The 23,060-nt window shown below is 45.9% G+C and overlaps 1 protein-coding gene and 1 long non-coding RNA gene across 2 annotated transcripts in view; one reads left to right on the forward strand and one right to left on the reverse strand.

Moving 5' to 3' along the window:
• Vps13b (vacuolar protein sorting 13 homolog B) overlaps window positions 1–23,060 on the forward strand; it is a 408,041-nt gene that overhangs the window by 376,874 nt on the left and 8,107 nt on the right. The window contains exons 55-58 of the mRNA XM_051202586.1: window positions 7,601–7,719; window positions 11,548–12,353; window positions 15,674–15,850; window positions 17,802–17,972. Coding sequence (XP_051058543.1) covers window positions 7,601–7,719; window positions 11,548–12,353; window positions 15,674–15,850; window positions 17,802–17,972 — 1,273 coding nt within the window. The remainder of the gene's footprint in view (window positions 1–7,600; window positions 7,720–11,547; window positions 12,354–15,673; window positions 15,851–17,801; window positions 17,973–23,060) is intronic.
• On the reverse strand, window positions 11,345–12,192 carry LOC127235339 (uncharacterized). Its single transcript, XR_007835699.1, has 2 exons — window positions 12,056–12,192; window positions 11,345–11,500 (listed from the first exon to the last, which is right to left on the reverse strand). It is a non-coding gene; the product is annotated as an uncharacterized LOC127235339 (long non-coding RNA).

Raw genomic sequence — 23,060 nt, forward strand, 5'->3', positions numbered from 1 at the left:
TTAACTCCTTCTTTTGAAAGCATGGCAGTTTTAAAATTATGCCAGAAATCTAAAGAAACTCCATAAATATGTTTTTAGACTTCAGCAGAAGACATGTCTTACCTTACTCTAAATGTGCCTGGTATTATTTTTATTGAAAATGACACTTGAACTTGAACCTAGCATTTCTTTTCTGTTGTGCTTAAAATTTAAATACATTTACAGTGTTGTACAATCACAAGTTTTCTGTCACTGACAAAATACCTAAGAAAATCCGCTTCAATGGAAAGATCTATTTTGGTTCGTGGTTTCAGAGCTTTTAGTTTTGGCTGGTTCTATTGCTCTTAGGCCAGTGACAAGGCAGGGTCTGATACAAGAATATGGCAGAAGGAAGCTGCTCACCTTTGGGTGCAGCCAGCAGGGAGAGGAAACAGAGACCAGGACAAAATGCATCCTTCCAAGGTATGCCTGCAGCCACCCATTTCACCCAGCTAGGAGCCACTTCCTCACAGCCTATTCAGCTAGGAAGGGCTAGCTAGCATCGCTAGCTGGAGATCCAGCACATGAGCCTCTGGGGCCCTTTATATCCAAACCATGGCAGTGACTAGCTAACTTCAAAGCTTTCTGTCGCTCCAAACAGAAACGGTAATCTTCCACTCCCCTGCTCTGATAGCCTCTCTTCTGCTTTCTGTCTCTATGAATTTGTCTTCTCTATGCATCTCAGATAAAAGAGAATGATGAAGTATTTGTTCTTAGTGCCTGGTTTATTTCATTGAGTATGTTGTCCTAAAAGCTTATTTATGTTATAGCATGTACCAGAACATCATTGCTCTTTATGACTGAATAAATTTGTGCTAATACTTTCTTACAGGTCTTTCACATTAGTTATTCTCCACCAAAGCTTGAAAAACATGACCTGTTGCAATGGCTATAAATATGTGTTAAAAGTATAAAGTATTTATGATAATAATACTAGTTATCATTTAATAGTCACTCTGTGTCTGAGCGCCCTCACTCTTTAAGCTTTAAAACAGCCAAGCAGGTTACGACTCATTCTAGACATGGTGGGTGGGGGGAGGTGGGTGGGGGGGAACCCTCACAGCAGCAGGACCTAAATCCCATGTATTGAAAAAAACCTAAGAGTGCATGCAGCCCTGCCCAGCTCCGGCACGTGCTGCCCCTGTCAGTCCTCATTCGGACACCATTGGCTTTTCTTTCCTTATCCTCAGGGTCACTCTCTCCTCTCAGGGTCATGAGAGCCCTTGATGGCCTCTTGCCTCCCTCTTTGGTCCCCTATGGGCGGGTGGGTGTAGCATTTGTCATTTTAATTAACTTTTCAGAATCCTCTCTGTGGTGTTAATTCAACTTGAACAACAACAAAAAATATCAAAGACAGTTCTACAATACAAATATAAGCCATTGAGGTGTCATTTTTGTTCCAAAGAAGTCACCATACTCACTAGTTTATTTAATATCAAATTGCACATGGATGTTCTTAGTAGGATTCTTGTCTTTTTTTAATATGTTTATACATGTATACCATATGCTTTGATTGTAAAAAGAGAGAAAACATACAGTACTTGTCTTCCTGAGTCTAGTTTATTTCCTTTAATATAATGATACCCAGTTCTGTCCATTTTCTTGCAAGTGACATAATTTAGTTCTTTATGTTTGAATAATAAACTATCATGCTAATATATATGGGTAGATAGATGATTGATATACAGACAGTTAGAACACAGGTGATAGGTGATAGACAGATTTAGATGTATGTTTTCTTATCCATTAATCTATTGATAGCACCTAATTTGTACTTGTATGATTTCCTATCACATTCCTCAGACCCCATCCTCAGCCTTCCTGTAGCCAAGTGCCTGTCAACACACTGAGACCTTAATAGAGGCCAGCTGAGTGAGTGAGTAACCAAGTGAATAGACTGGATAAGAAGCAAAAGACTGTACAGGGAGCCGTGAGCATCCTCAGGTGTGGCCTGCAAGAACAGGGCACCAAAGAGAGGAGGAGGAGAGTGACAGATGGTGGCAGGCAGGCCCTCTGCATGAGACTGACCACAGGGTGCAGACCAGGACAATGATGAGAGCTACGGGCTGGGAGTGAGCAGAAGCCTGAGGACACAGGAGGCGAGGATGTGTCAGGAGCAAGGCAGACAAAGCCTAGGAACAAGAGAGTGACTGCACTCACCAGAGGGTCCCCTCCGCTTCTCTGACAGGGGCACAGAAGCCATGTGGGGCGGGGGAAGCTGGAGAATTGAGTGACTGGGTTGGTTATCAGCTGACTAGAGATTGTGAAGTAGGTGATGAATGGTCCGAGAGAAAGGAAAGATGGGAGAGCAGGGCAGAAGCTGTGAAAATCGATGAAGGGCCAGCAACAGAAAGAATGGTTGAGCAGTCTAGAGAGCTGCGTTCACTGTGGTCACCTGATTTGTAGCGGCCCAGGCTCCCTCCCTCATTTGTACTGGAACCTGCTGCACCGGTGCAGCCTTGGGTGTCTCAGGACGTCTCACGTCACGCTAAATCCTATAAATCCCCAAGTGTCCCTGAACCCCCTGCAGCAGCTTGAACAGTTTTGAAATCTTACTTATGCATGACTAGGGAATTCTTTACAACAGGCATGCTGCCTCCAGACTGTATTTGGGGAGTTCCCTCCACTTTAAATTCCTCAGCCTTTGTACCAGGGACACTTCAAAGCTGAGAAGGGTGCTCTTTCTAACACCTTGTCACCTGTGGGGGGAGGACCCACAGAGGCTCGTGTTCCCATTCATCTTTTAGGAGCTGTGTGCCATATGTCCGCAGACTGGAGCACTCCCTCCCCTGGAAGAAGATGTCTTTCAGCCCTCTCACACACCCCCCACCCTGACCTGAATGAGCAGAGTGAAATCACTCAAACATTTCTGTTTTGGTTCCGGGATTTTTGTCAGTCCTGGTTAATCTCCAGGCTGTTTTGTACATGGCACAGTCTTATAACTTATAATTTTGAAATGGGGTACATGAAATAGTACATGAAAGTAATTGTATAATCTCTAGGGTGATGGTTCTCAGCCCCTTCCATGGGCGTGGCCTAAGACCATCAGAAAACACCGATACTCATTTATATTATGATTCATAACAGTAGCCAAACTACAGCCATGAAAATAATGCTCTGGTTGGGGTCACCACCGTCTGAGGTGCTGTATGAAAGGGCCGCAGTGGGAAGAAGGGTGAGAGCCACCCTTGGGCATCACAGAGTACTCACTTCCCCTTGGCCCAGTCTTTCCACAGCAACCTAAACATCTACCCTAAGTGTTTCCTTACCCAAGCCAAACATGCTGGCTCCTTAAATCACTCCCTCAGCAAATGTGATTCCAGACACATGGCTAGTTAACCTTGTTTGAGCAGACCAGTGTGTTATATTCCTTTTTTAAAAATCTGGCAGCCAGAATTCACACACAATATTCCAAACATAGTATGACCAGCTATTCCTCTTTGTGCTGTGCTTCCATTAATAAAGCGGGAACCGGACTAAACTTTGTATTAACAAGTTCAGACTATTGTTACTGAACTTGGGGTCAGCCGCATTCCCCAGGTCTTTATCATATGATGTGTTGTATAACTGGCTTTTTGAACCCAACGATAAAACTTTACATTTATTCCCAAAACACTAAGCCTTGCTAACATTGGCCTGGCCTATCTTGTTGAGATTACTTTTTGTAAAAGTGTTGGGGGCCTGTCATTGAATGTGTCAAGTATCCATGGTCTCTTTATGTCATCCAAGCCAGTAATAAGTACTTAGAGTGAGAAAATCCAAGGTTCTACTATAGAGAACCCTGGACACGCTTCTCATAACTGGCTTGAATCACCCACGGTGTAACTCGCCACACAGTCCTTCCGTCTACTCCACAGCTGTAAAGTAAGACAGTGTGCCCAAAAGCACCTTTAAACCATGCTGAACATAACATGTCACATGCATACAAATATCCCGAGACACATCCATTAAGGGCTGCCGTGAACCAGGACACAGGTGACAATTAGCACGTGCCATGCACACTGGTGACACTGGTACTTGACACAGCTGCTGTCTGGAGCCTCCGTCCCGGCATTTGAATGCGGAAGGACTTGTCCAGCCAGCAGAGTGAGGGAGGGTCTGGCTTGGAAACCGTGTAGCTTGGGTGCCAGAACTTCTTGCTACCTTCTCTCACACGTCCCAACTCCATGTTAGGGCCAAAATTGGTATCAGCAAGTTGACAGCCACTTTCAAGTGTCTGCCAAGCAGCCTCCTCTAGAGCCTTCTATGTGTTCATAGTTTGTCGGGCTGAGTCACAACCATCTCCAAGATAGCCAGGAGCAGAGATACCTCTGAAATGTTTTTCAAAAAGTATATAGATGGTGAAACTATATCCAGAATACCTACTGCTCTCTTCATCCCCTATCCAAGCTTTTCTGTTTTAATCTTCTTAGAAATGTATCTTTTTCCTTGTCCTTTGTGGGAAGTCTGATTAAATTCACAGCATTAGCTTCTGTCTGCCACCCGATCACTCCCAGACATCTCTCTGGCCCTCATATTTCTCCTAAGTTCCAAATATGTATTTTTGGCCACCTGTCAGGCTTCTCAGCCCAAAGGACTTTACAAGCACCTCAACCTGTCTGCAACTAAGATGATCATTTCCCAGACTCTGTATAGCCAAGGGTAGCTGTAATGCCTAGTTTTGTGTAAACTTGATGCAAGATAATCATTTGGAAGGGAGCCTCATTGGAGAAATGCCCCCAGCAGATGAGCTGTGGGCAAGCCTGTGATCCATCTTTAGACTGAAACTCCCTGTTGGAGGTGCTGCCTCTGGGCTGGTGGTCTTGGGTGCTATTAGAAAGCAGGCTGAGAGAAGACTAGTAAGTAGCTCCCACCTCCAGGTCCCTGCCCTGACTCCCCTCCCCTCATTGATGGGATAATTGATTAAACACACCCTTTCTCCCCCAGCTTGCTTTTGGTCATAGTGTTTAGCACAGCAACAGAAACCCAGTGCTAAGACAGATGGATAGACAATTCTGGTTGTTGAAAGGTATCCAGAATAGCCTGGGAGTAAAAGATAAGTTTGCCGAGACTCGTCCACCCAAGGGGGTGGGGAGACACATGAAAATTTGGGGCGGGGTAGGAAATAAGTTGAAATAGAAGTCAGGCCAGCAGGGTATGTGTACTGTAATGGTAACTGGGGACCAGTGAGAGAAAGGTCAGTAAAACTCTACTGACAGGGATAACTTTTATTTTAGTGTGCTACCATACTGAAGTGCTTTATAAGCCCCCTTTGGTACCCCAGATGCTCCAATCTCCAATGGGTTACTGGAGAATACATAAGGAATGTCTTCATTCCTCAGAACTGATTTGCTTGGGAAAGTTAAATTAGTATAATTTTAAAATATTGTTTGCTAAATGTGATAGTCATTTTGGTAAACATAGCTGAGTGATCAGAAAGGCCCAGGTTATGTTTACTGCTTCTTCTTAGTAACGATAATGAGTGGAAGGCATGTGGCGCTCTTCTCCACAGCAGGTGAGATGTGCTTAGTGGAATTCTGTAGCACAGCTCACATGGCACAGCACTCGCTCTATCAGTTACAGTTCCCTTTGCTGTCACTAAATACCCGACACCAAGAAGCTTGGGTGTGAAGGGATTCGCTCTGGCTTGGAGGCCTTCCTGGCAAAGAAGACCGGGCAATGGAGCATGTCTGCTGCCATGAAGTATTTCCCTCTTCTGATCACTTAATTTCCTTCTGCAAGGCATGACAGCTGGATTTCAGGGTCAAGTCATGGACAAGACTGTCCCCGAGAAAGCAGAATTTAGAGGAAAGCCACGTTAGTAACCCCCGAGCTGTCAGTCTAAGAGAAAAGCATCACCAAAGGGTGGTTTTCAATAGGAGAAAGGCTTTTTTACAAAGGACGCCTTGACTTCTCTTTTAAGTTGCATTTGCTTATTTAGTGTGTATGTGTACATATGGGAGCTGGGCCAATGAGAGAAGGCAGCTTGCAGTAATAAATTGCCTCCTTCCATCACATGGGTCCCAGGGGTCAAACTCGGTGCCTAGGGCTTGACAGCAGGCACCTTCACCAGCTGGGCCACCCTGCCAGCTGAGAAGTGGCTTTTAGGACTGGGAATGTTTCTCTGAGAGACATTTTAACTTTTATGATAATCATATTAATTCTTATGTTAGAACAATTAGGGCAAATTCAAGACACAAAGTCCTTTGAAATACTTTTGCAAAACAATCAGGGAGGCTTGGCTACATGGAATGCAAGCACAGCAAATTGACTCTTTCTCGATTTCGGAGTTTAGAGTCCAGTGATTGAATTAGATCAGGAGATAGGTAACTGTGATACACAAATGGTAGCCGTCATGATCAAGCAGAAATATGTTTAACAGCTTTCAGAGCGGGGAACTGAGGAGGGGAATAGAAAAATAACAACCTCATAGAATAAGGCTTCCCTTAAACTGTGTTAACGATGTCCAGGTTTTAAAAAGGGTGTAGAGGGGTTGGGGGTGAGTGCAGGTGAGGGCCAAGACTACAGCAGTAGCCAGGCAGAGCCCCCCCCCCCCAAGGCTCCCTCGTCACAGTGGGGAGGGAGAGGAGGTGTGATGACATCCAGGTGCCCTGGAAGCTAGAGCTGAGAAAGAAAGAGGCTCAGTAGCCTTGACACTGCTTCCAAGTGTGCGCCCATAGCCCTTCCTTCCCAGCGGTCTGTGTAACACTCCGCGGCACCTTGGTTGCAGTCAGGATGCATTCAGTGCTTGCCAGGCAAACACCTAGCTCTGCTTCTTTGTCCAGGGATAGCCAGGCTTTATTCTTTTATTTGCTGACTTAGACCTAGGTGACACTGCAGATGTCAAGACTCAACACTCAAGCACAAGGAGGCTCTCGCCTGGGCCCTCAGGTAGTCTTAGCTGTGAACATGATGTTCTTGGAGTTGTTTTTCTCATAGCTCTGGGCTGCTTTCAAATATTTCTCCGTTCAGACATCATTGGTATTTAATCTGGAAGGCCATCTGTTCTGCTAGCCTGGGACCTGGCCTCTGAGATAGGTGAGGCTCATTTCTTTATATTTTTAGCTTTTAGTCACTTTCTTATGGTTGAACAATTAATCTTGATACTAAGTGAAACAACTTACCTCAAGTCTCTCTGGTCATGTGAGAGATGTTGAGGTTTTCCTGCTAGCGCTGAAGATAGGTGTTTTTGTGTTCTGCCTGTGGGGGAAACCCTATAATGGTAAGTCAACATGCAGGCGCCTGAAAAAGTTTGCACATTGTTTTTGGAGTCCCAAGCTGTAAGTTTTTCCCACCGTGATTCATATGCACATATAAAGCTGGCCCATGGCTGGCCTCCAGCCCACATGGGGTTAGTGCCAATTCCAAACGCAGAGAATGAAGACACTCATGCTCCATCATCCATCATTTCTTTCCTATGAACCTTACAGGCTGGATATTGAAAAATCTGGATTTGATTTTTTTTTTTCAAGGCAACCGACTAGCTGGTGCACATGGTTAGAGAGTGTTTGCAGTGTTGACTCAGAACTTGAAAACTCGAAGTCAGCCATTTCAACACTGTTCTTATTTCTTCTTAATCAGATTTGGAACATTCTTTTGGCAGGTTGTGTTCCTCACCGGCTTTGGATATGTGTACGTGGACATTGCCCACCAGTGTGGCACGGTCATCATCACCTTAGCCCCAGAAGGAAAGGCAGGACCCATTTTAACTGGCACCCACAGGTGGGTCCGTTTCCTAGCAGTAGTGCAGTGTCTGTCTTCGATAATGTTGTGAACCTGCTAGATACCACTCTTGTTGTCACACACACACACTCGCTCACACGCACGCGTACACACACACACACATGCACACACGCACACACTCACACTGGAGTTTCTGATTAATTATCATGTAATCCACATGTAAAGATTTAGTTGTTAAATTCCTCCAGCATATGTAGATGATAATAATAATGTCTTTCTTGAGTCTCCCTGTTCTATGTAAGTTCAGTAAACTGAATGGTACCATTATATGTAATATAAAGTGTAAGCTAGTATCTCTAAATCCACATAACAACTTTGTAAACAACTAGACTTCCCAGTTAAACTGTCAATAAATTTAAACACACAAGCCCTGCCACCATTCTTTAAAACATGAGTCAAGGAGGCTGGGGAGAGTCTCAAAGGGTAAAGTAGCTGTGCAAGCATGAATACCTGAGTTCAGCATCCAATAAGAGCCGAGTGTGGCATCATGGGACTATGAATACAGTGCTAAAAGACTGGAGACCCTATCTTAAAAAATAAGGTGTAGAGGGGACAGCAAGATGGCTCCCAGATAGAAGTTCATGCCACTAAGTCTAATGACCTGAGTTCCATCCCCACATCTTACATGGTAGAAAAAGAGAACCAATTCATGCAAGTTAGCCTCTTAACCTACACACATGAACCAAAGCATAAGGATTCATCCCCAATAAAGTAATAAAAATATAAATCATGCAAATAAGTAATATCCTTAACTTAAAACAATCATGTACTTAAATAGAAATAATGTAAAGATAGCCCCTTCTCCAAAAACAAAAATAGGGATGAAGGACATGAAGAGAAAATTATTGGAAGAGGAAATAGAAATAAGATAGGACCTATGAAATTAACAGTTTGTTTCATCATATACAGTTGTCATAGACAAGTAATTGGTACAATTTTCTTGAACACGCTTTCAACCTGGGGGCAAATGCCCCTTTCACAGGGGTCACATGTCAGATAGTCTACATATCAGATATTTACATTATGATTCATTACAGTTATGACGTAGCAACAAAACTTATGGTTGGGGGTCAGCATAACAGGAGGAACTGGGTGAAAGGGCCTCAGCATTAAGAAGGTTGATGGCCACTGACTTAGAAATTCTACTGTGAAAAATTTGAGCTCAGAAAATAATGAAAACAACATGAAAGGGTATACACAGAGTTGGTTATTTCATTGTTAGCTACAGTGACATAATATTGAGAGTACAAATGCTTATCAAATATACAAAAATCATAGGATACAGGTGTTAATGGTTGCAGTGGAACAGACGCATATGTGTGAACAGACACTGATATTTTTAGACAACACTGGAAGAGAAAGAAAAATTCGACATTAGTAGATATAGGTTTTTAAGTGCTTGTTTAATAATTTCTTTTTGGACAGATTTTTCTTTGGACTGCCAGCTCACCAAAAAACTAACATGGAGACATTAATTATGAAAGTTTGGCCTTAGTTTAGGCTTGTTTTTAACTAGCTCTCATAACTTCAGTGAACCCATTTCTATTAATCTACGTGCTATCACAAACTACCCATCCTTCTCTCCCTGCGTCTCCTTACATATCTCTCATGCACCTAGATTCCTCCTCCTCTCTCTCCCTGCCCAGCATATCTGCCTATACTTCCTACCTAGCTATTGGTCATTCAGCTGTTTATTACACCATCACAGCAATATACCTTAATACAATGTACAAATAGCCCACATTCCCCCCTTTGTCTAAATAGAAAGGAAACATTTTAACTCTAACATAGTAAAACATATACAATAAGAACAATTACCAAGTAAATATATTCACAATGTCCAGTCTGTTAGTATTGGCAAGTTCAGAGAAAATATTCCAGTATCTATCCTATCTTGTGAGTCCAGAATTTTCTACCTAATTTACTTTTTATCCTGACTTGTATTACCAACCCAAAACGATCTTTGTAGACCTCAAAACATTTTATTAAATAAACAGTTTAAGCTTTTATGTCTCTCAACCTCATACCTCTTTTGTGAGTATCTTTTCTGAACTTGGTAACAAGCAAAACTGTAACTATAACTATGTAGTCTTCAATTCAATCAGAATCCCTAGAAGGGATTCACAGAAACTGCAGAACAAACAACTTCCCCAAAACTATAGAAATGACAGAAACAGCAGCTGCTTGCATAGTCACCCAAGCTTCCTCTGCAACACTGGGGCATCTGTCTTCAGCCTACAGGCCTAGAATACCTGACAGACTCTTCTGTGAAGCGGAAATTTTGAAGGACTGTCCCACTTTGTCTTGTCAAAGTTTGGCAGTCACCTTCTTTTGTGTCCTGCTTGTCTAATTTGGACAGCATATTGTCAGCAGTTTCTTGCCCAGTGTGATTTTTACCACAGTAAAAGCAAACTCCATATGGAGGTTCTTCAATGGCCGTCATCCTTTTCTGAAGTAAATTGGTGCTGCCAGGAGCAGACATTTCTCACTGTCATGAAAAGCCTTATGTTATTAGAACATTTAATGCCATATTCTGTAGATCTCTGAAGTGTTTGAAGACCATCTGTCTATCTAAAATATATCTGTTTGACCTTGAAAATATACCTAACCTGGACACAAATGTGATTGATTAGATAACTACATTTAGATTATTTGATTGTTAAATGACTAAGTACAAATCTATCTTTCTTAATTATATATTACATTTTTAAATGAGCTGCATAGGTACAATATCTTAAACAAGAGTAGAAACATATACAGTATAACAGAAATAACCATAAATTTGTATCAATATACAAAAATAATCTTAAACAAGAGTTGAAACATATAGAGTATGTTCTAACAAAAATAACCTTAAATTTGTGTCTATATGCAAAAATCCATACCAATGTAAAATATATGAGATTAATAATTGCTTTTTAGTTTAAAGTAGATTCAGTAATCTGCCCTTTATCCTATCCTTTGCATATCCCCCTTTTTCTTTTCACCAGGAAGGATGTATGTCCTGGGAGAGGGGGCTCCTAACAGCTACAGGTGATACAGAGATGAAATTCTGCTTTTGCGCTAGTGACCTTGATACTGGGTGGATTTGTCAGACTGGGGAGCACAAGCCTACTTGCAGCAAGCTCCAGAGAACAGAAAGGGACAAATCAGAGACACTGTGTGGGAATGCATAGTGTTTACTAAAGAGGCTAGAGAATTGGGAAGGAGGTAGGGTAGAGAAGTGAGGTTGTAACAGGGCTGTTTGCTCATGGCCGTGCACTGACTGTACTGGAGAGGGAGGAAATGTGGGACACATGGCACTCTAGAGTGATGGCTTTGAGCAGGTGAGTGGGGGTTGTCAGAGTGCCACAAAGAGGGCCTGGACCCGGCAGGGGACTCTTCAGCTCTAGAAGTGGGAACAGGGATGGCAGAAGACACTTGCGCATAGTGGTCCTAGGTACATGCTGAGCTGAGATTTCCTCTTGCTCAGCTTATCTTCTTTAACATAAGGACTTGTTTATTTTTCTTTCTGCCATGATCATCATAACAGAGAATTAGTACACAAAAATGAGGAATTTGGAGTAAAAAAAGGAATCTGGCATTGATAAGAGAAAACACATACAAAAACATGACTAGAACTTGTAATAGTCCCAATGGGAATGTTTCCCAATAATCTTCAAGCGAAGCTGGCTCTGTCCAGACATGCACTGAAAGTTGAGTTCTTACTTGTTTTTTATGAGCATCTGTCCCATCATGGGGTACGCAGTGAGGCACTGTCCTTAAAAAAGAAACCAGAGACACTAATGAGCTTTGCCCTTCCTCTAGAGCCCTGGAGAAGATGGTCACTTTTAAAATGTTCATCACCCGCTTGAGCTTGGCAGTGTCTGATGACCTAACACACCACAAGACGCCGTCCGAGCTTGTAAGGCTCACTCTAGACAACATTTTTCTCCACGTGTGTCCTGTGCCTGGCATCCTCCCAGGGGAAGAGCCTCCCTCTACCCTCCTCCAGCTTTTCAGGGTGGAAGTCTACTTCGGGGACCTGCAGCTGGACAACCAGCTTTATAACAAGTCCAACTTCCACTTCGCTGTCTTGGTGTGCCAGGGAGAGAGAACGGACCCAGTTCAGTATTCCAGGGTGCAGAGTCTCCTGACGTCCAACAAGGACTTGGAGGAATACAAGGAGAGCTGCTTCATCAAACTCTGCCTCACTGCATCTGAGGGCACGGACTTCCTCTTTGATGTCAGCGAGTTCTCTTTTGAACTGAAACCAGCACGGCTCTACGTGGAGGATACCTTTGTATACTACATCAAAACTTTGTTCGACACCTACCTTCCTCACAGCAGGTCGGCTGGTCACGATGCACAGCTCTCTGCAGGTGGGCAGACGCTGCCCGTGCAGGTGAGGCAGCACGCCAGGGCCTTGGTGAACCCAGTAAAGTTACGGAGGCTGGTCATCCAGCCAGTGAGCCTACTTGTCAGCATCCACGCGTCTCTCAAGCTGTACATTGCCTCCGACCACACCCCTCTCTCCTTCTCTGTGTTTGAAAGAGGACCAGTGTTCACAACGGCAAGGCAGCTGGTACACGCGCTGGCCATGCACTATGCTGCTGGGGCTCTCTTCAGAGCAGGTGAGGATGCAAGTGACGGGTCTGTGTGTTAAACAGCACAGGGAAAGCATGCTCACTACACATCTAACTCTGGTGCTGTAAGGCTTGGGTGACAGGGAAAGCATGCTCACTACACATCTAACTCTGGTGCTGTAAGGCTTGGGTGGCCATGGCACCTCCCTGGGCCCTGGTGTAAGGCTGTCTGCATAGGTCCCCCTTTCTAAGAAGTTGTTTGAAAATAATCTGTAATACTCCAAAGTGAATAGATGTGTGTATCTACAAACTACTCCAGACACTTAGCCTTCTGGGAGATTGGCTTGTGGCAGCTCCAACCAAAGGCAAGGAAGGAGGAAGTCACAGCTGACACCAGACTAAGAAGATGAGCTGTGCCCAAGTAGCCATGGCCTCTGGAGCCTTTGTGCTGAGCTGATCGCCTTGATTTACTGGGTGGGGTCTCCTGTGAACATTCTCTTGGGCTTTTTTCTAATTCACTCAAAAACCCTGTGATTATCTGTTTCGTATATAGCAGGAAAGAGATTCTAATACCAAAAACGGGCTTTTTAGAGCTGTTGGAAACATTGTCACTAGAACCCTATAGTCACCCTGAATATTACCTGAAGAAAGCATTCTTTGGAGGAGTGGGAAACAGAAAAATCACAGTGAGGGCAGCTGACGGGTCTAAGGATAATGGACTAGCTTTCTTGCAGAGAGAGGGTGAGGGCTGCCTGGGAGGATGCAGGTTGTATCCATCTCAGGGGTCAGCATTCGCCCATTGGACTCAAGAAGGTTCCTGGCTGGGATAGTTGAAAACACCCTGACCTCATTTCTAGGGAAGTTTGTGAAGTAATTTGAAGAGTCTTTAAAAATAAATAACTGCTAACTAGAAATGAGTAACCCTATTCCGAGGGAGGAATGTGGCTTGAGAATTTCCCAAGGTCCTTGCCTACCTCCAACTCTCACCCTCATACTAGGCCAGATAGACTCAGGTTATCAAAATTTCCAACCAGCTGAGCCAAAGATCTGCATATGGCCCTCTGTATTCTTGAGTTCAACTGACTCTAGCCTGAAAACACTGGAAGAATGTCATATGAACTAAACTTTTGTTCCTGACATTGTTCTCTTTAACAGAATAAAGAGATCAGCAAGATGGCCAGCGGCCCGCCCAGTAGGTAAAGGTGGAAGGAGAGAACTGACTCTTAAAAGTCTCCACAAGACTTGTGGAAACTTTCGGTCTCCAAAAAACTTGTGGAGACTTTCGGTCTCCACAAGAGTGCTGTGGCCTTTGCACACGTGTACACACACACACACACACACACACACACACACACACACACACACAGAGAGAGAGAGAGAAATAAGTGGATGCAATAAACATCTTTAAAGTCTGCACAAAAGCATTTTGTGCAGCCTTTCCATTATACTCAGTATTACACAGTCCAGAGTTGGTTTCCGTATACTGGGTAACTGAAGAGGTTCAGTGACTGGACATCTTTGGACTTCAGTGCCTACAGGGTCCTATGCCTGGTGGATGCTGAGGGACCACTTCATTTGCTTTTGAGGAAAGCCAATGAAGAGTATCCTTGGATCCTTTGCCTTTTCTGTCCAGCACAGATGCCACTAAGTTGCATTTCACTCCATAGACAGCTCTCTGGTTGCATCAGGGTTCACTGACCATAGCAGAGGAAATGTCAGCATCACCCTTCATCTGGCTAGAAAGAATAGGAAAGGAATCCCAGTAGCTGGGTGGGAGCTAAGAGACAGGGCGGGGCCGGACCCCGCTTTGTTCCCAGATTTCCAAATCTGAAGCAGCGGTCATGGTGGTCAGTGCTTGACAGATACGTCAAGGGAAACCAATGTTTCTGAACCATCCCTCAGGTGGAACCTTATGTTCATTCTAGACTAAGGAAAATTTCCTTTTCTTAACCTCCACAGAGTACCTTTCAGGAATAACTTCTTCCACATTACCCTACATTTTTGGGGTGGGGGGGGGACAAGGATCAAGTAAACTAAACTAACATAAACCATACTCCCATGTCCAGTCAGCCAGAGATTGTGAGTGTGTGACATAATCTTAGCTGTAGTGTCCTCTGCTTCCTGGCCAGTGGAGATACAATCCCACACCACCAAGTGAGACTGGCATCTGCCTCCCGCATCCATAGCGCTCAGAGCCCAGCTCAGAGGTCAGGGGACATTTGTACTGTTTGCCTTGCTGCTCGCAAGGTTCTGTGAGCAATGCGTTGCCCCAGTGTGACCACTCCCCATGTGACTGAAGTCCATCTTGTTCTAATTGTTCCAGAGAGAAAGGCTCAAAATGTATGGGCATCCTTCTTTCTCTGCCTGGATAGTGACCTGGGGACTTGGGATTCCTCTTGGTGACTTAACTGTGGATCTCTGCCACTGAGGCTGGAAGTTGAGGGAGGGAACAGCTCCCACGTGGTTTCTGTCCTCACAGCTTTCCCAGTAAAAAGGCCACAGTCCTGGGCTGGTGCCCGAAGCTTCCTGGAGGAAGTTGCTTTTTCACTTCATCCCCACCTGACCCTGGAGTCCTCTGGGCTTACAGTCTCTCTCCACTTACAGCCCCCCACCCCACCAGGCGGAAGGGGTAAGGCAGCTGCTGTGGGCGACACATTCCCACAAGGCAGAAGGCGGTGCAGGCCACTCTACAGGCCAGCTCCTGGCAAGCCTGAGTTTAAAGAGGAAACCAAACCCTAACCCACCCTCCGGGGACGCTGGTGGGGAACGCTTCCCTCTCACTAACCTAATCATATGTCCCTGTCACTGATGTTTATACAACTGAAGCTGGGGTTGAAGGGGAGACATTTGTTCGCTCCAGCCTGGCACTCAGAGAAGCACTCAGCCTGATAGGATTGGGAAAGATTAAAAATAACTCCTCCATCCTTGGCAAAAGTTTGCATCCCTTTTGCAACACTCTATTTTGCATCTGGCTGCTCCCCACCAGGCAGCTTCTGCTGCTGCTCTGCCCTGGCAGGTTGGGACTTCCCAGCCCGTGAGCACCTGCAGCCCAGAGCTCCTGCCTGCCTGAGCTGGGGGTGTTCTCTGCACATGTTCCCTTCACAGGAGTGCAGGAAGCTTAGACACAGAAGTCATATTAAAGCCATTTGCAAGGCTGCCAGAGGATCAGTGTGATTTATAAAGTATGAAAGTTCACCATTTATGAATTCACAGAGAATGAGTTATTTCCCATGTTTTGCTCTAGAAAAGCTTATGACACCCTCTGTTCTCGTGTGGGAGGGAATTTCGGGGAAAATGGGCCACTTCTCACAAACCCTGAAGGCACTGAACTCGGAGTGTCAATAATGCCTTCCCTTTGTGTGTTGCAGGCTGGGTGGTGGGGTCTCTGGAAATCCTCGGCAGTCCCGCCAGCCTAGTGAGAAGCATTGGAAATGGGATCTCGGACTTCTTCAGGCTTCCCTACGAGGGGTTGACTCGTGGCCCAGGGGCCTTTGTGAGTGGAGTCTCCAGAGGGACCACATCGTTTGTCAAGCACATCTCCAAAGGTAGCTGTGGATGGAGGGCCTTGCCAGGCCTTGTCTTGTCTTTCAACTGTTCGGGCTTTTCAATTTATTTTCCAAGCCTCTAGCTTCTGATGTTGTTTGCTTGCTGTGAAATGCTGAGCTTGCAGCATGATGATGCTTTAGGTTTTAAGCAAGCCATAGCTTGCCTGTATTGTATGAAAATGTCCCAGAAACATGAGGGTTTTAACCCTCTCATGGGGAACGCCCTGACCGGCTGACCGTTATTGCATGCCATAAATGTGGGAAGACTGAGTCCATGATTTCCACTAAGCATCAGGAACTCAGTTGTCTTCTCGTGTCTTTAAAATGTAGACATAGTTGTCATAACTCCTTATGCACATGAATACATTGCGATGGGGAAGCTGATTCCTAGCCCAGCTTCACCCCAGCTCCCTGCATACACAGTGCCATCTTGTGGTCCAGGCAAGTCACCAGGCTTGGAGGCTGAACTGCTTCCCTCCAGGAGAATGTTGTCTTCTAATCCAGTGTTTGCCTGATATTTTGCTCAGGTTGGCAGTGACTGGGGAACTAACAAGGGCCATCTGAGTCCCCTTTGCTTCCCAGCGGGAGGCAGAGAAAACAGGGCAAAGGCCTCCTTTCTCATAAAAGGCATTTTACTGTAGACAATGCCATAACTCTGTTATGAGTGGGCAGGTTATGGAAGTCTCTAGAAGGCCTCAAAAGAAGACTTAAGCTTGAAATATGAGAACCCATGATCCATAGACAGGATAGGGGCTATGGGTGGGGATTGGCAAGAGAACAGCAAAAGCAATAAAAACAAATTCCATGGACAATGAAAGGGAGGGAGCCTCCCCAGCCCCAGGTCCCAGGAGACTCATGTGTGCCTGGTGGGATATTTGCTCCTGCCATGCAATCGCTAAGATTCTCTTGTTTCTATTACAATGTGACGTCAAGTACCTACTAAATTGAATCTCAGTGGTAAATATAGCATTCCAACCAGAGTTTACTGTTGTCCTCCTTTCTTAGCAAAATCTGAAGGGTGTGTGTGCACTCACGTGCATGTGTGTACATGTGTGCTCGTGCACACATCTGTGCATGTCTGTGTTCAGACCACAGATAGATGGTAGCTGCAGAAATTACATATGCCATTTCTTCTCCATTGGTGTCTTCCTTCCGGTTCTGCTAACTATCATACATATGTACTTGCTGGAGGGGTAGGACTATTAGAGCATGGGGCTGGAGTTGTCTGTCTTAGGAAAACCAATCAGAATCCTTGCTTAGGTCCCTTTGTTGCCTTTTCCATCAGTCAGCATCTTGATTATCAAAACTACATAAATTTCTTTAGTTAATAATTGTTTCCTTGGAATGCCAAATGGTGAGTTTAATGACGTTATGGCCAGGTATGGTCACACTTGCTGAGGGAAGGTCCCAAGTTCAAAGAGGAGGGAGGGATAAGACTAAATTCATTAAAAAAACAATAATTTTAGTCCTAAAGATGTCTTGGTAATCTATCTAAAACTAAGCAACCTAAGCTTTGACTGTAAAATGAGCTCAGAAAAGCAGATAAGCTAGGGATGTGGTCAGTAGTAGAATGCTTACCTATCGTAAGCAAGGCTGAGGTTCAGTACAAATGTATACACACACACACACACACACACACACACACACAACAGAGCAGGTAAATTTTAACCTTTTAAAACTGGACTCCATAGAGGGCTTCAAAAGTATTTCCCCAAGTCTCAGCAAATGAACAGAAGGGTGTAAAACTCCTTGCTACATAGGGTATTTCCTCTGCCCCACTGGAGAGTTCCAGCACGCCAGTGCTCTGGACGGAGAGAGTGTCTCCCCACTGGGCATACCAGGGCGACTCAAGTGCTGCTGGGGTGCTCTCCACCCTACCAACCTCCAGGGTTACCACCTCGTGTCTACCATGTCTCTGACAAGGAACCACCCCATGCTCTTGTACCCTCAGGTACCTTGACATCCATCACCAACTTGGCCACCAGCCTGGCCCGAAATATGGACCGGCTGTCTCTGGACGAGGAGCACTACAACCGGCAAGAGGAGTGGCGGCGCCAGCTCCCTGAGAGCCTGGGCGAGGGACTGCGGCAAGGCCTGTCCAGACTGGGCATCAGCCTGCTCGGTAAGTGCCCTCCTGTGCGTCTGCACTCTGCTCTGCAAGCTCTCCCAGGAATGGTCACAGTGCCTCCTCCACGGCAGAGGTCATGAAGGTCATGACCTTTCATAAGCAGAGCTGAGATTAGAGAGGACTGACACTTGCTGTGATGCTGCAGGGCTGGGACAGGACCAATTCTGCAGAGCTGTGCTCCTTCACAGGGCTATCTCAGCACTGCCCAGGGAAGAGACCACCCTGCACAATGCCTGTGCTGTCCCTTCCCTGCCTAACCCTGGGCGTGGTGTATGGGCTCCAAAGCAAAGGGTAACTGCACAGGAGTGAGCATCCAGCAGCCTTGCCAAGGGTTCACTCCCGCTAACCAGGGCTGCCTGCTTTTGTCTGAGCAGCACTTGAGCTGTGTGCACTTGCAATGTAAACTGTAGTGAGGGCTCAGCTTCCCCTTCAATCTATTTATTTCAGATCAGCCCATCTCAAAGCAATTATTGTTTGCCAGGCAGCCAGATGGTCTAGTTAGAGGTGAAGACTGCTGTGGGTATTTCAAAGTATCAAGTGTTTGAAAATAAGTTGCTTTGGAAAAACCTATAAAAAGGAGGCTTCAGCACTAGAAACTTGAGGGCGGCGGGATTTTCAAGGGTGTTTTTTGTTTATTTGCTTGCAAAGGAATTTAAAGCTGGACTGCTTGGCACCCTGCCTGCCATGCATCTGAGGGAGTGTGCGGTGTGTGGAGATCAAAGTGGCTACCAAGGTGCAGAGCACAGGGCAGGGGAGATGAGCCTGAAGGGCTGCCTCCTCCCTTCTTCCTGATCCACTCAGCTGCTCACCCAGCAGCTCAGCAGGCTGAGGCTGTGGGAGGAAGCAGTAAATGCTACAAGCACAGGTTAAGTTACTAGAGATTATAGAGATTATGTAAGCAGTAACAGTCCGCGACATGGGCTGCTGTCATGTGATAGAGTGTGGAAAGGGGGAAGCCAGGGACCTGTGATGAGTGCTGGGTAAAGTGGCAGTCCCTGTGCTTGACTCTGTACCCCAAGGCCATGGAACTCCTGGTGGAGGTAGAGGGTGGGATTACACAGTGAACAGAACTGTGTCCCTGGGGGCCCTGGACTCCAGGCTAAGTTATCCAAGTCCTTTCTTAGTGGCCTTAGGCAAGTTTTTAATTTATTTATTCCTGGATTTGTTTGTAAACTGGAGCTGATAATGTAGTTCTGAGAAACAATGAGCAGGCAGGGACCACAGACAGGGTAGACATGCATCGGTGTTATGTTCTACAACACCGATTCCACTGTAAATATTGTCCTAACTTCAGATGGCATTTGAGCAACTACAGGAATGTTCTTGGAGAAGTCCAACCTGATGAAGTCACTCTGGAGTTATCTTGGGGGACTCTGAGTTGTTTGAAGCTAAGAATCAGTTGCCCTTTGCTTTGGTATGAGTGTTCCCTTCACATGTCCAAAAGATCTGAGCTGCTGTCAAAGCCCTCTCCATCCTGGTCTTGACCCCTCCAGTCCTAGCGTTCTATAGTCTTCAAAGCCACAAGGAAGCTCTGTCACAGGCCAGCTTCCTCTGTTACAAGTGTACCCTCAGGCAGAAAGCTCTGCTGTCCCTAGTGCTTCACTGTCCTCTGTGCTGGAACGGCAGTGGGCCCATGCAGTTGTCTGCATCAGAGGATGGTGGTGGTGTCCACCCCATCCCTACCACCAGAGCCTCAGCCCTGGCCGGCTTGGGTCCCCAGGAGCGCCAATTCAGACCAAGCCCCTCCCCGCAGATCTGCAGACATTTTGGACTCCTCAGTTCACAGTGAGTGGCTCCAGCTTGAAGTGACTTCCTTTCTTCCAAGGGTCCAAGGGTGTGTCTGTCTCACAGAATACACAAGCTGTCCAATAGGGCATGGTCCCAGAATATCAGATATGGGCCAGGAGGAAGAGAAACAAGCCATTTCAAACTGATCCCCAGGAAGTGTTTAAATGGCCACTTGGAGCTCAGTTGCTGTGCTCAAGTTGGAGTTGCTGTTATACTTGAAACCCACAGTGGGGACTGAAATTCTAGCTGTTCAGGCTTTTCCTTGCATTAAGAGAGGACTCAACTACTGAGATATTCACAGAGCATTTTAGGGTTGTCACAGTGTCGTCGTACTCTACCTTAACAGCCTTGGTGTTAAATTTTAAGTGACTCCAACAAGAACTGGCTTTGTCCCCATGTTCCTCCTCTCAGGGCTCCCAACTTAGAACCAATCAGGACAACAGAATGAACAACTAAGAGTTCCAGCGTAGGAAAAATGCATTTCTCCTAAATGTGCCTTCTTGGAGAGGCACCGGAGCAGTGTAGAGCACTTGAAAATCAGTGAGGCCACCAGGACTTTTGCATGAGCTGTAGTGTGACATTTGGGAACTGCTGGACCTGCAGAATTGGCACTGGCTTTGCTTACCTGTACCAAATTCACTTGGCTTATCCAAACTGCTGCACATGTGGCTTCTGTGCCCTGGAACCTGGCTAGAAAAAGCTGACTACTTCCATGTCCCCCAAGCCCGGGCTCTTCCTTCCACCCACCAAGGGATGGTACTGGTGCCTAACTAAACCGATGAGGCCGTTCTGAGTCCCTCTGTCCTGGCACACTCGGGGTGGCGGGGGTGGGGAGGTGGGAGCTTTCAGCATCCCAACAGGGCAGGTCTATGATAGATAGATCAGAAGGGCAGTGGGGTTACTTACGGAGGCACTTGGACTCAGGTCTGCGACCAGCAGTTGGATTTTCGATTAGCTGGGAGTTTGCTCATGGGTTCTCACAAAGGAAAGCAGCCCCAAGCTGGAATGCCAACTGCACTATGTGGGTCTCACTCACGGGTACCCCAGCAGCGTGGTGTCCCTGCTCATGCATGTACCCTACTGTCGACAACAAAATTGCATGGTGTGACCATTAGTGATAGATGAGTAGATCAGAGATAGACGTTCTTGTGCATTCCTGGAGCAAGCCACAGGCGAGAAGCACACAGCAGTTCCTTGCTTCTTGAGGACAGGCCCAGCACACACGTGTGCCCCTCCCACACCCTCCCCTCCTCAACTCACTTCATCACATTACAGCACTCTCCATGTGGCCACCCACTCCTCAGGCTGGTTGCCAACAGACAAATCTTGAGATCAGTTTCCACTACCTAAGCCTCAGAGCAGTCGAGAGTATGACAGTAAATAACTTAGCTGTTGTGGGACTTGGCTGGAATATACCTATGAAGGGGCCTCCTAAACCTCCTACAGCCCAAGAAGCTGCTTCTCTCCAGCCAGCTTTACAGACGAGGGGATCTAGTCTGTTCATCTCGAAATGGCCTGTTATCCAGATCATTAGCACAGAATGATGGTCAGTGAGCTGAAAGATGGCCCCTGGCTCTGTGAAGGTGGCTGTCACTCACTGCAGGGTCTGGGGCAGAACTGAGGCAAGAGGGCTGCAACTCCTCTAACTTTTCTGACTTTTCCCCTTGGGTTCAGGGTTCCCACTTTTCTGGCTGTGTCAGAAGAGACTTACAGGAAAGAGATCAAAAGTGAGTGTCACTGCGGTGCCTGTTTATACTTAGGAGGACAGAAGTGAGCACCCCATGTGGGTATTATCAGCTACAAAGGGCAAGTTCCTTGCCCTGCTTAGGTCTGGCACATGAAAGGGAAATGCAAAAATACCCTAAATTAGGCAAACACCTACCCCCAACTCAGAGTCAATAGGTATAATGAAAGGGCATTTCCACCCAAAACATTGGCAATAATTTGTGGTATATTTGTACTATTTATCCTAGCTGTTAGGGGGAGGCAAAGGATCAGGAAGCCAAAGCTGTCCTTGCCTGTGTAGTGGCTTAGGAGACAGCTTGGGCTACAAGAAACACTCCTACAAACCAGTTTTAAAACGAAGACTCCAGGCCCTGGGTCTTCACTGCACTGTTCCTATCCCCCCCCAGGCCACTGTGGCCCCCCAGCTTAGAGAGCAGAGGGGCATCCAATGCTTTGAAGAAACCGAAAGCGCCAGATGCATAGGGTCCTGCAAGAGTGTTGCTCTGTTGTTAGGACCAACTGGAAGCTGCCATCTCCCCTCAGCCCGTCATTTCTGTAGGTTTGGGTGGCATTAGGCCATTAACTGAAACCTGGAAATCTTTTACCCAAGGAATTTGGAATAATGGGATTTGACATGTACTAAAATGTCCACCAAGGACTGTGCATTTTCATCACTACACTACACTTGAGCTGAAAAGCAAAGGCTGTCAGGGGTCACAGAGCAGCCAGTCTCTCCTGAGGTCAGGACCTAGGAGGCCCCTCCAGACCTTATCACCGACCCCTGAAGTTAGAGGAAGGACCCTGGGAGTATGAGTGGCAGAGGAAGGCCTTTCATTTCTAACTACCTTCCAGCTCAGTGGAAGCAAGCAGTGTTTTAATGGCTATTCTGAAATCGAGTAGCCAAACCTCAACTAAAGTGAGGGAAAATGTAGCTTTCAGTATGGAAAAGGAGAGACCACCTGTTTGATTAACTGGGTATGTAAGCAAAGAACCCAGACTCCCTGGACTGAGATCAAGGTACAGTTGTGTGACCTTAGGAAGAGCTCCCTTAACCTCTGTCTGTTGGCCTTGCTCACAGGGTTATGATGACTAATGACTTCACATGGGTGGAAGTCTTTGGACAATCCTTAGTTCCTAACAGGCACTCAATCGACCAGCTCAACAGAAGAAATCTGTCAATGGTTACTTTTATTAAGTGATAATACTCAATTATTAGAAAATGATTGTTTTAAGTAAAGGCAGTGAAGAAACAGGCCAGTGAGTAAGAGTGGTTGCTGTGAAACCCTGATGTAAAGCAGCAGACATAACTACAGAACTGTAACCCCAGCAACAAAGCAGACAGATCCTGGGCACTCACCGGGCAACCAGCCTAGCCCAAAAGTAAGGGAGAGAGCAACAGAAAACACCTCTTCCCACCCCCACACAGAAATGGGGGCAAAGAAAAGGGGCTGATCACCTTCCAGGTAAGTTTATTGGGCTATGCAGACTCTCAACGCTTTCTCCCCAAAATGTGTTTTCTCACAAAGGCACATGAGTAACTATTGTGGGATATTTGTACACTGCATGAAA

Source organism: Phodopus roborovskii, unplaced genomic scaffold (assembly GCF_943737965.1).
Source record: "Phodopus roborovskii unplaced genomic scaffold, PHOROB, whole genome shotgun sequence".
Classification (NCBI taxonomy): domain Eukaryota; kingdom Metazoa; phylum Chordata; class Mammalia; order Rodentia; family Cricetidae; genus Phodopus; species Phodopus roborovskii.